Below are 15,427 nucleotides of genomic sequence, written 5' to 3' on the forward strand. Positions count from 1 at the left end.
TGACCAACCTTGTAATCCCCCTGGCCCTCTTGTTTGGAAATGGATTGTCAGGAACATTTTATCCTAGGTGTCTTTGGCATAGTTATCTTTCTCCATAGTCCAGCTGCTTCTAAAACTGCATGGGCCCAGACACCCTCTCAGCACTCATTAAATTCTGATTACCAGCCATTTAGTCAAGTGGGAGGAAGTCAGCACTTTTACCATCCAGCTTGGGGAGAACATGTCATATCTCTGTGTGGGCTGGGCTGGTATTATTGTTCATATCTGCTTCTACCTCTGTGTGGGAGGACTTCTATATTCATCCTGTTAATTAGCCTTGCCTAATGAGCATGTAAACAGTGGATTTCCGTGTTAGAAAATAGCAGTACACTGATTCTCCATCCTGTTACATTTTGGTGCATGCCTGAGATTCTCTGGGTTGAGCTTTTAGTACTGCACTGACAAACAGACCTCAATTTCTCAACCTATTAAGTAGGGGAAATAACCTTTTACCGAAAAGGTATTCTATATAAAAATAAAATAAGGTGTCTATAGGCCTTTGAGTTTGGCCAAAAAGTAGTGTATTACAAATAGTAGGATGCAGAGTTTGTCTTTGTTGGGCCAATAGATCTTTGAAGGTAGAGACTAGGAGCACATGGTGTTGAATGGGTGAGGTCCACTGGAGTGCTCCAAAATTGCACAGCAGTTTGCATTTGTTAAAGGCATGTTGGAACAGCTACCTACCTAGTCAAAGAACCACAGGCAAAGCAATTTGATACTGGCAATGTTATTAGATGCAGGTAGCTGAGTAAGGCTTCCAGAGGTTAAATGGTTTGCCAGAGGCCACCCAGCATGTGTGTGGTTGAGCCAGGTTTAGAGCACAGTTCTAATAAGCTCCTGATTTCCAGTTTTGTGCTGAGGCAAACCACACTGCCCCCACACGCTGATTTTACTCTGTTCACTGTGTCAGAGAAGTTAGTCATATTTTGACCTGTCTGAATGTGTTCTTGTTATTTTTTAATTAATTCATTTCAAAACCAAATGAAGCAAACTTGTCTTACTTATAGAGAATACACTTGTCAGTAGACCCTTGTTTTTTAGTGGATTACTTGAGGCTGTACATCCTAGGGAAAAGGTGAAATGCCAAAAAGACTAAGGTTGGAAAATGGGACCCAAACAGATGAAGACATAGAGGTTAAGTAGGATGCTAAGTAAGTCACTGTGCTTGCTGTCAAGTAGCTCAGAGTGTGGAGTGGGATAAACAGATATTGATCATTTCAGTACAACGTAGCACACCCAGGGTGCTATGAGAGAGCCTGAGCAATTTGGAAGAGCTCTCCAACTTGCACTAAAACATGGAGGAGTAAAATGGGAAAGGTGAGTGTTGGTCCGGAACTACAAACAGCAGAGGTGGATAGGTCATGAAGGGTCATGAATGTCATGCAAAGGAATAGCAGTACCTTCATTCAACACGTATTTAGTGCCTTTTTTTCTATGTCAGATACTATTCTAGGCACTTGGGGTACTTTAGTGAAGAAAGCGAGCATAAATTCCTGACCGTGAGCAGCTTACATTTTAGTGGGGAGAAACACTAAACATTAAATAAATAAATTAATTAAGCAGTATGTTAGAAGTTGGTAAATGCATAAGGAAAGAGGGTCAAGCCAGATGACCAATGTTAACCTGAATGGTAGTAAGTCATGTTGGTAGATAGTGTCTACCCTTGATATGATGTTATGAGAATGGCACTTCACCTCTGTGGTTTTTCTCACCAAAACATATAGCCTCAGTCTAACCATGAGAAAACATCAAACAAATCTCAGTTGAGGGACAGTCTATAAAATACATGACCTGTGCTCTTCAAAACTGTTAAAGTCATAAAAAAACAAGTAGTCTGAGAAATTCACAATCAAGAGGAGGCTAAAGAGACTTGACAACTAAAAGTCATGTGGCATCCTGGATAGTATCCTGAAACAGAAGGAGAACATGAGGAAAAATTGAGGAAATCTGAAGTATGAATTTTAGTTAATAATAATGTATCAATAGTGCGTCATTAATTGTGACAACTGTACCATACTAATGTAACGTTACATGGAGAAAACTGGGTGTGGAGTCCACGGAACTCACTGTACTATCTTTGCAATAATTTTGTAAATCTAAAACTTCTAAAATTATAAGTTTATTTTTTAAGAAAGAGTAATGGGGATCAGAGCCCAGGATAGAGATGTGAGTTATAATTTTTAATAGACAGGCCAGGGTCAGCCTCATTCGGAAGGTGACATGAACAATCATGTTGGTGTCTGAGGAAACAGCCAGTGCAAAGACCCTGAGGTGAGAACAAGTCTGCAGGTTTGAGAACCAGCACAGAGGCCCATGTGGCCAGAGGGAGGGGACGATGGGGAGTAGGAAGAGTATGAGGCCATAGAGGAAGGATGGTGGAGCAGATTAAAGGGGGTACTTTTGGGCTATTGTTAGTCACATATCGTGTGCCAGGAATCATGCCATGTATTGTTTTATTGTCTCAACTATTCTACGAGAGAGGTGTTATTAATTTGCTGATTTTGCAAATGAGAAAATAGATTAGAATGGTTGAATAACTTGTTGAAGTCCCATTGCTAATAATTGGAGCTGCAATTCCTTTCCTCTTCCTGAGCCCCAAAGTTCTTCTGCCCCCTGGACTAGAGGAGGCTGGACTAGATCTTCTAGGAAGCAAAAGCCCACTGGAAAATCTGAACCTCTGTTGTTTTTTTCTAAGTAGTAGTAAAAAACATAATATACCATCTTAACCATTTTCATGTGTCAGTAGTGTTAAATATATTCACACTTGTGAGACAGGTCTTTAGAACTTTCGTATCTTGCAAATTTGAAACTCTATACCCATTAAACAACTTCCTCTTTCTGCCTACTCCCAACCCATGATAACCAGCATTTTCCTTTCTATTGCTATGAATTTGACTACCCTAGATACCTCATATACACTGAATCATGCAGTGTTTGGTTTTTTTTGTGACTGGCTTTTTTACTTAGCATGATATCCTCCAGATTCATTTATGTTTGGCATTTTCCAGGATTTACTTTTTAAGCATGAGTAATATTCCATTGTATAGATGTCCCACATTTTCTTTATCGGTCTGTTTTGTAAATACAGTTCAATCAGTACACAGACATGCCCATTCATTTCCATGTTGTCAATGGCTGCTTTCCCCACTACAATGGTAGACTTGAATAGCTACAAAAGTGACTATATGGTCCATGAAGCCAAAACTATTACCTCTCTACAGAAAACATTTGTTGACCCCTGTTCTACCGGGTAGTCTTGAAGGGTTAAGAGAAATGATGTGGCAGTTGTGTTTCAGAGGAGACAAGAGGCAGGAAGACTGTGCCTGCTTTATTGGGGGACACTGATATGGATATGGGACTTGCCCTCAAGAAGTTTATAGTCTAATTGAGGGGAAAAAGACAGTTTACAAAGTTGACTTGTTTAGTGATGCTTAATACATTCAGGGAAAGGAAAGACATGAAAGGATTGAGTCCTCAAGAAAGACTATCTATCATAGAGGGGTGGGATTTGGGATGGGATGGGTCAGATCCATGGAGTGTGTGGAGAAGTCTGTCAGCCTTCTCACCCATGCCTTAAGAAGTGAGGGAAGACACAAAGTATTTAGAGCTGTGTCTGGCGTATATTAAGTGTTCCACTAGAATATAAGTCTCATGAGGGTAGCTTTTATATTTGTGTTGTTCACAGTTGTTCATCCATGCCTAGAACTCAGTACTGCTTCAATATAGAATGAATAAATCATTGCAACTCTCAACTCCTTTTTGCTATTTAATTTGTACTGTGCAAATACAGGTAAGGAGGTGGATCTCTCACACTGGTCTGTTATTTATTACACTAAAGAGCAATTTTTTTTTTTGCTATTGTTAAAGCAGCAGCTGTTTTATTGTTTATTGTTAGAGGTAGTCATTACTTAGTGAGAGGGCTGTAAGTCAGAGGTCTGATAACAAAGGAAAAAGGGGAAGAAGGAAATGTCAAATGATCCTAAAGACAGCCACTCAGAAGTAATTAATTCATTTATTCAACAAATATTTATTAAACTGCAGCTGTGTTCTGGAGGTCCAAGGGTAAGCAAAATAGGCACAGTTGTCACCTATGAGGGCTATTGACATTGAAACTGGTAATTACAAATGCGATGTGTATAACTTACATAAATGCAGGTGCTATGGAAACTTAAATGTTTAAGTTCAAAGGGACATTTAACCTAGTCTGGAACACCAGAGAATGCTTCCCTGAGGGAGTGCTAAGTTCTGATTATTGGTTGCTATGTGACAAACTACTCCCAAAGTTAGTGTCTTAAAACAGTTTATTATCTCTCAGGGTTCTGGGTTTACTGGTCTCAGCTAGACAGTTCTCACTTGGGATTTCTCTCTCTTTTTTTTTTTTAAGTTTATGCAGTCTTATACTAGTTTCAAGTATATAACACAGTGGTTCAGCCATACCCATATTATTAAATCCTCACCCCCCTAGTATAGCTACTATCTGTTAACATAGGAAGATGTTACAGAATCACTGACTATATTCTCCATGCTGTACTACTATCCCTGTAGTAGTAGTACACAATATACAGCCTACATTATGATTGAGAATTTTAGTGCCCCACACTTCCTACTCACCCACCCCAATCCTTCCCCCATGGTAAACACCTGTCCCTTCTCAGTGTCTAATGAGACTATTGCTTTTTTGTTCATTCTGTTTTGCTTTGTATTTATGTTCTACAAATAAGTGAAATCATATGGTATTTGTCTTTCTCTACCTGGCTTATTTCACTAAGCATAATACCTTCTAGATCCATCCATGTTATTGCAAGTGGCAGAATTTCTTTTCTTTTTATGGCTGAATAATATTCCATTGTGTATATGTACAATATCTTTATCCATTCATCTATTAATGGACACTTAGGTTGCTTCCGTATCTTGCCTATTTTAAATAATGCAGTGATAAACATAGGGATGCATATATATTTTCAAATAAGGGATTTTGTTTTTTTGGGGTAAATTCCTAGAACTGAATTACTGGGTCATGTGGTATTTCTTCTTCTAGTTTTTTGAGGAACCTCCATACTGCTTTCCACAGTGGCTGCACCAGTTTACATTCCCACCAACAGTGTAGGAGGGATCCCTTTTCTCCATGTCCTCACCAACACTTGTTATTTCTTGTCTTTAGGATAGTGGCCGTTCTGACTGGTGTGAGGTGATATCTCACTGCAGTTTTGATTTGCGTTTCCCTGATGATTAGTGATGTAGAGCATCTTTTCATGTGCTTGCTGGCCATTTGTATTTGTTCTTTGGAGAAATGTCTGTTCAAGTTCTCTGCCCTTTTTTTAATTGGGTTATTTGTTTTTTTGGTGTTGAGGCATATGAGCTCTTTATATATTTTGAATGTTAACTCCTATTGGATAAATCATTTATGAATATATTTTTCCCTTACTATGGGATGCCTTTTTATTCTGCTGATGGTGTCCTTTGCTGTACAGAAGCTTTTTCATTTGATGTAGTCCTACTTGTTCATTTCTTCTTTTGTTTCCCTTGCCAAAGGAGATGTGTCCAGGAAAAAATGGCTCATATTTATATTCAAGAGATTTTTGTCTTATGTTTTCTTCTGAGAGTTTTATGCTTTCAGTTTCACATTCAGGTAACTTTGATCCATTCTGAGTTTACTTTTGTGTATGGAGTTAGGCAGTAATCCAGTTTCATTCTCTTACATGTAGCTGTCCAGTTTTCCCAATAACATTCTTAAAAAGGCTGCCTTTTTCCCATTGTATATTCATGGCTCCTTTATTGTATATTAATTGACCATATATGCATGGGTTTATATCTGGGATTTCTATTCTGTTGCTTTGATCTTTGGTTCTCTTCTTATGTTAGTACCATATTGTTTTGATTACTGTAGCTTTGTAGTATAGCTTGAAGTCAGGGAACATAATCCCTCTAGCTTTATTCTTCTTTCTCAGGATTACTTTGGCTATTTGGAGTTTTTTGTGGTTCCATATGAATTTTAGAACTATTGTTCTAGTTAATTGAAAAATGTTATTGGAATTTTGATAGGGATTGCATTGAATCTGTAAGTTGCTTTGGGCAGGGTGATCATTTTGACAATATTAATTCTTCCTATCCATGAGCATGGGATAGATTTCCACTTACTTGTGTCTTCTTTAATTTCTCTCATGAGTGTCTTACAATTTTCAGAGTATAGGTCTTTCACTTCCTTGGTTAGGTTTATTCCTAGGTATTTTATTCCTTTTGATGCAATTGCAAATGGAATTGTTTTCCTGATTTCTCTTTCTGCTAGTTCATTGTTAACATGTAGGAACACAACAGATTTCTGTGTATTAATTTTAATCCTGCAACTTGCTGAATCCAGTTCTAATAGTTTTTCGGTGGAATCTTCAGTTTTCTATGTTTAATATCATGTCAGGAATAAAAGTGATGAGAATGGACATCCTTTTCTTGTTCTTGTTCATAGGGGAAAATCTTTCAGCTTTTCATCATTAAGTATGATGTTAGTTGTGGGATCTCTTATGAGTTGTAGTTAGATGCTGACTTGGATGGCAAGCTCAATTGTGCTGTCCAGGATGGCTTCTTCACTTACATGCCTGGTGCCCAGCTCCTGCGCTCCAACACATGGCCTTTCTTTACAGCAGCAAAGCCTGTACTTCTTACATATCAGCTTAGAGCTCCAAGAGATAGAAGGAGGAAGCTACCAGGCCAGTTAAAGGCTATTCCTCAAGTGAGCACAGCATCATTTCTGTCACACTCTGTTTATCCAAACATGACAAGTTCTGCCCAGACTCAAGGGAGTAGAAAAATAAACTCACTTCTGAATGGGGTAGTAGCAAGTTCTCATTGCAGAAAAGCATGTGGGATGGGAGTTACTGTTGTGGCCATCTTTAGAGACTACAGGTCTGTCACTTGATGTTAGGTTGAAGGATAATTAGGTGTTAGATAGGCAAAAGAGTGGGGAGGACATAACCAGCAAAATAGGAACAGCATGTGGCAGGCCTGGAGGTCAAAAAGGTAAACACTGAAGGAGGAACTGACAGGCATGTGGGACTGAGTGGAGGAATGAAGAGAGGAAGAATGTCATGAAAATGCTGGGTCACAGAGTGAAGAGCAGACTTTTTAGAGAATGGTTAAGAAGGGTAAATGCATATTTATGTCAGAAAACCAAGGGAATAGGTGTGTAAGTTCCAAATAAAAGCAACGGTAAGTGCTAAATAGTGCAAATTAAAATTCTTAGAATAGGAGTACAGATTAGTCTGAAGAAGAACTTGGGGTGGAGGGGGTAGGTCAGGGAAATATCACCACAAATCATATAATTAATATGAAATACAATTGGATTTGAAACCAGAACTGACTTCAGAGTTCAGACCCTTTCTACCATGTTGCTCACCATGGTCTATGGAGTCATTTCATGTAATCTTGAAAATCCCTTGCTAATCAAAAAGCAATTTACTCTAATCTCTTTCTAGCTATCAGGTAAATACCTTCAAGTTTTCTAGGCTGAACTCAAAGGGTACTTCCTTTTCAAGAATTTCTTAATTATCTGCCTCACTTTCTGACAGTTGACCCCCTCTCTCCTTCCTCCACCAAATCTGTTTCCATTCTCTATCAAAGCAATTTTTAGACTTATTTTCTTATCTGGCTGTGAGTAAAGTTGTAATATATCCAGAATATCTCACCTGGCTTTAGTGCAGCTGCATATCAACAGATGTTCCTCAGGGGTGGACAGCTGCATATCAACAGATGTTCCTCAGGGGTGGATAGAAGTTCATCTCCCTATCAATGAGTGATTACCTGGGCAACAGAGGGCTTATATGAACCTGAGAGGTTAGCAGAGCATGGGGAGGGAGGCTTGGTTTTGCTTCTGCTGGAGCAGGAAAGAGACACAGTCCTGGACTGCAGTTTGTAAGCAATAAATGGGTTTTAAACTTTATTTCTCCCTTTGACTGATTTCGGTTTTAGAGGCATGTTGTCCCGGGATTTCCTTTCCCTGGAGTTACACTGGCTCATCGTGATAGATCGTGAACTGCTCAGGACAAAATGTCTTATTTTTTTTCCCATCTTTAGTGTCTTTTATCTGGTGTAACCTTGAATAAATGATAGGTAGATGAGTGATTTCCAGAATCCCTTGTTAGTGGCATTAAAATGGTTCTAAAGTTGAATTGTTCTTGCCCTTTAATGGGGTTTAAATGGGGCAATGCATACGAAAGTGTCTGTGGGGTCTTGTAACCTGTCTGTGCCCCAGTGTCCCCTTCTGTGAAAAGTTGGAATTGCAAGGATGCCGTGTGGGGTAGAAGTGTTCCACAAGCCAGCAGTGCTGGCCATCAGTGGTTCTGTGCTTCTAACCAGTCTGTGAATTCCCAAGCAGAAAGCACAAAGAGTATATTCCTAGACACTTTGATTACAAAAGAAAGAAAAATCACTTTGGAGATATTTACTCTCTTTCTCTGGTATGATTAAAGACTGAATTTTAAGCACCGGGTAAAAAAATGAATATGTATAATATAATTTTAGATGAATATAGTGCTCTGCACCTTGGTGTCTCTTAAAAAATGGTAAACATATGTTAAAAAAACACATACCTGCCAAGGTCACGGAAGATGAAGCTGGACTGAGCAGCCCTGACTGCCGCCGGAACATGGCCCTGGGCTGAGAGAAAGGGAGAGGTGTTGAGAGCTTAGTCGAGTTTACAGCACCATGGGCCCACGGATTTGAGGATAACACCAGAAAATTAGGTTTCCTGATTTCAATGACTATGTTGGTGGTTATGCAAGAAAATGTCTTAGTTCTAAGAAATACACACAGAAGGGTTTAAGAGTAAAAAACCAAAAACAAAAAAACAAACAATACAACTGGGTAAATTTGAAGCTCAAATTGGCTTTATTCAGTGATTCATAAATTGGGCAGTATCTCCTCTAGCAAAGGTGCTCTGAGGAGCTGTACAAAATGGGAGGCTTCTGTAGGCAGAAGGGGGAGTTTCTAATAGAGTAGATTGTTTCAGGCAAGGTTACCTTCTTTTGGGGAAAGGACAGGGGTCTGTGAGGAAATTACTTCATTAGTATTTATCAGGTAATTCCAGATCGACTGGCTGAAGGTCACATTCCCGGCAGAGGCTGAATCTACAATCAGATTAGATACTAAGTCTTGGTTTGCTAATGTGGGGCCGAAAACAGTGACTCCATTTTGGGCCTTTTTCTTTTTTTCATACCTACACCTTGTTTATTATGTTCACTTGAAGTTTTAGTAAGGAAAGAAACCAAAAGATTTAAGATTTAGTATGTATGTTTTTTTCTTAGCTCCCAGTGTACAAAATGAGACTGGAAAAATTCCATATTTCAGAATTACCAAAGCTAGAATTACCAGAATTACTCTGTAGCTAGAAATATAACATACTTATCTCTGAAATCCGTCTGTGCCTTGCTTCATGATTGCTAAGGTAATACATATCAAAATATAAAATGTAGACAAATTCATAGCCATTATCACTTTACAAGAGGTTAACCATGGAGTTCTTATGACCTGAAAACCTCCTGGATACATTTAAAATAAAGGGCTGTATGCTAGTTTAATTTATATACATTACATAATGTAGATTAGTGCTGTTGGTTTAAATGTAATGGTTTAATGACCTAAATGTTAAAAATTATTTTAATTAGCTGTAACAATTGTGCAATTTTTAAAAAGAAAGCACATCTATGTACCTTTGCAGCAACGTATAAAGAGGTGTTGCTAATTGCTTAATTTTAGCTACTTGTAAGTAGTTATGGAAAAAAAATGACCTTGCCTAATTATTTTGTTTGTTTGCTAATTTTTGTATTTTTAAATACAAAGTAATAGTTGACTGTTGAGCACATGAAATGGAGAAGCTTTATTTGATTTTAATAAATTTAAATAGCCATATATGGCTAATGTCTACCATATTGGACAGCATCACTGTCAAAGTCTGCTCTAATTTGGCCTGACCTTGGAGTTCTAGCCTTTTCCAGAGAGAGTTGGTTAGCACGCTAACAGGACTTTTTCTGTTCAGCCCTAAGGCTGGGGCTGTATTCCTAGGCCCATCCTTGAAACCTCAGGGAGTTTGGAACCTGAAGCCTTTTTCTAAGATGACAGGAGGAATTCTGAAATGCAGAGTCATCATTAGGCATTACACATCTCAACCTGGGGAGCAGAAGCGCAATAACATTCAGGTTTAACAAAAAGGCAGAGCCTCCCTCTTTAGTTCTCCCTTTCACCTCTAAGCCCAGCAAATCATCAGAGCTTTCAAGGTTTGTAAAAGGACTCATGCATTTATGACTTTCAGATGGATCATAACAGTCACAGAATTCTTAGTCTCTGCTTACTATTTTAGGTCAGCATATCACAGAGATTTGTCAGGGCAGTCTTTTCACAACTGCTCTCAAAGGCTTCTCTGTGTGAGTAAAAGCTATTGACTGTACTTCCCCTTATCAAGTATTTCACCCTGCTCTGTGTAAATTCTAATGCAAAGCAGGTAATGATGCATACCCTAGATAGCGGAAGTTCTGTGTGGGTGTCATCCACCTTTGTGCGTGACTGCCACAGAAGAGATGTGAAGATGGGGAAGTAATTGGGTAGATTCATGTACTACAGAATACAATGCACCATGTGCCAATGCTGTGCTGTTTCTTCTCTTCCAGGGAATTAAGGATTGCCATGGCATTGTTCTGACAAGCACCTCCTGCTGTCTTTACTGATGTCTTAATGAAGAATAATCTCAAAGGAACATTTGTCTCCCCATTCCTCTGTTAATTGCCATTAGCTGCTAGCAGATGCTTTTAATGACCAGGAAAACATCAGCCATCCTTGTGCTTAGCCTCCTCCAAGCAGGCGAATGAAGGTTTCTTCCAGTTGTTTCCAGAACTGTATTTTTGAGGCACCTCTCATTGTGGGGTGAATGTTCACAAAGCCCTTTCCTCAACCATCTTAGGAGGCATAAGCCTCCGGGGGCCTGTGACATGGAAGCTTTGGAAGTGGATGATATCAGCCCGGCCTTGGAAGTTACTGAGGACTTCTTTAGTACTTTTGATAGTAAGCTGGAGAAGGCTGTCCAGCAAGCAGAGGTTTATGGGATTCAGGAAGTCCCTGAACTGGTGGGACACGAGGTACTCAGTAACCTAACAGACAATGGTGCCATCAGAAATGCTGCCTCCCTGGGCAAGGGGGGCATGATTTGGGACCACTGTGAGAGCGGGCTCCTAGAAACCAAAGCGCAGAATGTCTTCCCTGCCAAAGAACAGTTTATGGTCCAGAAAGGGACAACCCCAGATAACCTTTCCTGGATGGAACAAAAAGAAGCATCAACTTTTAATTTTTTCAACTTCTGTCAGCGTCGGAGGGACAGACCTCGTTCTGTGAATGACTTGTTGGATGAGACGTCTACTTTCAAGCCAGGACATGCGCGATCAAGGTCAGATGTCACCCAGGTGGACTGGAGGGTAGTCCTCAAGCCCACACCTTTGCAGCAGCAGCCCGCTCTCCAGGGCCCTCCCTTCACCAGACCGTCCTTCCTGTCATCCTCCCCAAATAAGATAGAAGATGTTCAAGGAAATACTGGTATGTTTTCTTATCTCACTGCTGTCAAACAGTCATTGATTTTCCTTTGTTTCCCTTACATTTACCTCATGAGAATCTTGCTCCCCAGTATCCATCTCTGGCTTTGCTACTTAAGCTCCCACTTCCATGTACTTCTGCACTTCACCTTACTTCAAGCCTCAGTTGTCTTCATAGAGGTACGGAATGAAAGGACAACTGTGGTTAATTCTCCCTTCCTAATCTTGCATGTTAGTATCAGAATATTCTCATAATTAAAAAGGTATTTTCCTTTGAACATTGCATGAACTGCTTATTCACATCAGTAGCTGTTCACCAGTTCACACATTGGGCATAGCCTTAGGCTATGAAGGATTTAAAGATGTGTGACAATACAGTCCCTGCACTAAAGATCTCACTTAGCTAAGGGGATCGGACACTAATGAAGACTCTAGACAGCATCCAGAGATGCAAGAGAAAGTAGAAGGTCAACTGAAGTATTTGTGAGGGAACTTTCGCTTTACTCTGTATTGTTGAGATTTTTTTTTCAATGAACCAGTGACAGCGACTATGAGAAGAGAGAGGACGAAGACCCTCTAGGCTGGGCTTGCCAGAGAGGGCTATGAGGGCTCATGGAACCCCAGCTGCACCTTGAGAGACACCACGATGCAGAAAGAGGGTTGCAGGAGATGATACCTGGTCAGGATTATAGGTGCGAACAGAGATGAGCAGATGGAAGGTGCAGAGCAGGGCAAGCTGACCCTTGTGAGGAGAGCAGAGGGTCCCCCAGCAGGTCCAGATCTCAGGGTGTAGGGTCCTGAATTTACTTTTTCTTCAAACTTTATACGGATTCATGTGCTCATGAGTATATACTCAAGTACTTGCACATGAACTTTCTCCTCTGGGGGACACGACAAACCCTCTCTCCATTTGTCCCAGCATTTCCTTCAAGATAACCTCATTTATACAGACTGTCCATTTCTATTACTGATGATTCAGTCACTCTGCCCAACCCTTAATTTAGATGGCTGTTCTCAGTTAACAAGGAGAAATGTTTTGTGTACTTAATAACTATTTTGGTGTTCCCTCAGTCTCTATCATTGAGTGGTATTCCAGTGATACTTTTAACATTTTAATTAATATAATTTAGTTTCTAAGTATAATGTGAGGTAAGGGTATAATTTAGTAAGTCTGTTAAGAGAATCTAATATTCCTGTCTGTGAGGTGCCATATTATTTTCACAAGTTCAAATCTATCTTTTTAAAATACTTTTTTTCCTTACTTAAATTCATGGCTTGTAATTCCTTGATTTTTCTCCTAGACTCTCACCAGTCCTCTGTAACTTCTAATTGAGGGTGGTGACCATGGGAGTAAAAAAGGAAAGGACATCATAGAGGCTAGGACTTGGTAACTGATTAGATATTAGGGGACAAGCAAGTTGCTGTGAACCTTGTGCCTGGCAGAATGAGAACTTTGCCTCGAGCTCACATATACACAGGTGTACTGGCTGATTAGAAATAACCACAGTTGTGTTTTGGTTTCCTAGAGTTCATGTAGATTTTTTTCACTAAGCCATTTGTAACCATGCTGAATCCCTTGTATAGCCCAAGTTGAGAGGTATCGTATTTCTAATTTTATTTTTTCCTAATGTGTTTGGATTATAAATTCAAGAACTAGACCTTCTTTAATCTTTAGGCTCCTCTCTAAAGGAACTTGAGTATATGACAGTCTATGACTACAATTTTTAAATTCTCAATTTAAAAGAAAAGCTGATTATTATGTTGAAATATAAGTACTGGGTGGCATTTTGAAAAGTAAACTGTAACAAATGGCCTTGGCAGGTATTGATACAATATTATCTGTCCACCTTTTGATTATCCATGAGATACACATCCTGGCAGGAATTAGCAAAGTTAGGCAAATGGCAGGCCAAGTTTCTGACACCTTTTCTTTCTGGCATGCTCTGGAGAAGAGGCGAGATAAATCATGTTTTTATTCACCAGGTGAAGGGAACAGGAGAGCAGTGAGTACCCACTGGCCACCCATTCTCAGGCTGGGTGAGAGGAGTTCTAGATCCATGGCTCATCTCCTGTTGACTGTAATTCTCACAGCACTTGGCGGGGGATTTGCGAGCACTTGGTTCATATGAGTCCAAATCAGCCAAAACCTTTAAGTCAAGTTTACTTTAAAACTTTTAAAATTAGAGATCCATAATGAAGAAAGGCATGTTGTTTCTCCTGAAGGAATAGCCAAAAGCAGAGGTCAGCAGCGCAGTATCTTGGCTAGAGCTGGAGATTTGGGGTCAGACCAGACCTCTTCCTTGAGCCGCAGACTCACATATCCAGCTGCCCAGTGAACATCTCTGGGAATGTTCCACAGCTCTTCAAACCCGAGTCCCAATCCTGCTGTTCTAAAAATTAATACAGGTAAACAAGAGACTGGGGGCTCCTCAGAAGAAATAAAATTAGTTACATGAGTTTTCTTTGAATGAGGTCAACTTGACTTTGTGTCTAGTCCTATGACTCTTAATTATGGGCTGATTTCATGGTCTTGTTTTCTCCAGTTGACTTTTTTTTTTGCCTGAGCTCATCTGGAGTACCTTACAGACTTACCAGGAGTGGGTCTTCTCCTTGTCTGCCCCCATCATCCCCTCTCTTTCCTCCCGTGACAACAAGTCCAAGAGTTTTCTTCACTAGGTAGGCCCTCTGCGTCTTCTGCCTCATTTGGTGATCAGTAACTGGGATTTGAGCCTTACTGAAGATAAATGCCACTTAGCATGTAAATTGAACCAGGTTCTGGTGGAATAAGGGTATAAAAAATGAAAAATCTATTTTGCTAACAAGACTGTCAGAAGAAGGCCTTCTGGTCAACAAGGCAGCATATTAATGAAAAACGCTGACTCTTAACCTAGACTGTTAGTTTCAATCATTGCTCCAGTAGTTACTAGCTGTGTAATACAGGGAGGTTTCTTAACCTTTCTGTGCCTTCAATTTTTATTTTGCCATAAAGTATGGGGTAATAGGAGTATTTACCTCAATACCTTGTGAGCATTAAATGGGTTAAAAGATCTAAAGTACTTCTTAGAACCATGTTTGGCACATAGTAAGCATGTAATAAATCTTTTAAGCATTTAATAATATTATTACTATTACTAAATGAACATGGAACTCATCAGTGAGAATCCAGGCGACACTATACCAATCACTCCCAGTTTTCTTTGGCATAGTCTCTTTCATACTAATGGACTCACAGTTAATATTTGTTGAATTGGCCTTCCTGCAGTGCGCTTTCTCATAGCTATTAACTGGTTTGTTAATGGGATATAAATCACTCACTCCCTCTCATACTGATTTGTGATCAACTGTTTACTGTCTTCCACCCCAGAGTTTAGGGCCACAGAGGAAGGGATTTTTTCTTACTCATGTTTTATCCTCAGTACCTAATAGAGTGCTCTGAACATAGTATGTGCTCAAAACTTTTTTAAAAATGTGCAATGAATGTAATTATGATAAGAATCAGACTATCAATTAAAAACATTAACTTCTTTAGCTGGTTTGTGTTTTTCTAGAAAAAGATCAACACCCACTTTTTGGAAGGGCTCACACCATAATCTTGCATTTCATGCCTTGTATGTCCTCTCTGTGAAGCTCTTCAGCATCAGCAAAAAATGCTTTAATCTCAAAGGCTGCCCTGCATTATCCTTGTGATAAGAGAAAATCAAACAGACATGGTTTATAAAGTGGCCCCTAGTGTGGGCAGACTGTTGCCCTGACCTTAGAGGCATACCCAGACACCATCTCAGAGCTCTGGGTCACACCAGCACGGTGATGGTTCCCCTTGGCAG

The 15,427-nt window shown here is 39.7% G+C and overlaps 1 protein-coding gene across 5 annotated transcripts in view; it reads left to right on the forward strand.

Moving 5' to 3' along the window:
* PLEKHM3 (pleckstrin homology domain containing M3) overlaps positions 1–15,427 on the forward strand; it is a 173,992-nt gene that overhangs the window by 13,182 nt on the left and 145,383 nt on the right. For all 5 annotated transcript variants that reach the window (XR_008998196.1, XM_036920286.2, XM_036920283.2 and 2 more), the window contains exon 2: positions 10,692–11,607. Coding sequence is in view for 4 of the 5 variants with exons in the window: in XM_036920286.2 (XP_036776181.2) it covers positions 11,010–11,607 (598 nt within the window). In the remaining variant the exon portion in view is untranslated. The remainder of the gene's footprint in view (positions 1–10,691; positions 11,608–15,427) is intronic.

This window comes from Manis pentadactyla, chromosome 6 (assembly GCF_030020395.1).
Source record: "Manis pentadactyla isolate mManPen7 chromosome 6, mManPen7.hap1, whole genome shotgun sequence".
NCBI classification, from domain to species: Eukaryota; Metazoa; Chordata; class Mammalia; order Pholidota; family Manidae; genus Manis; species Manis pentadactyla.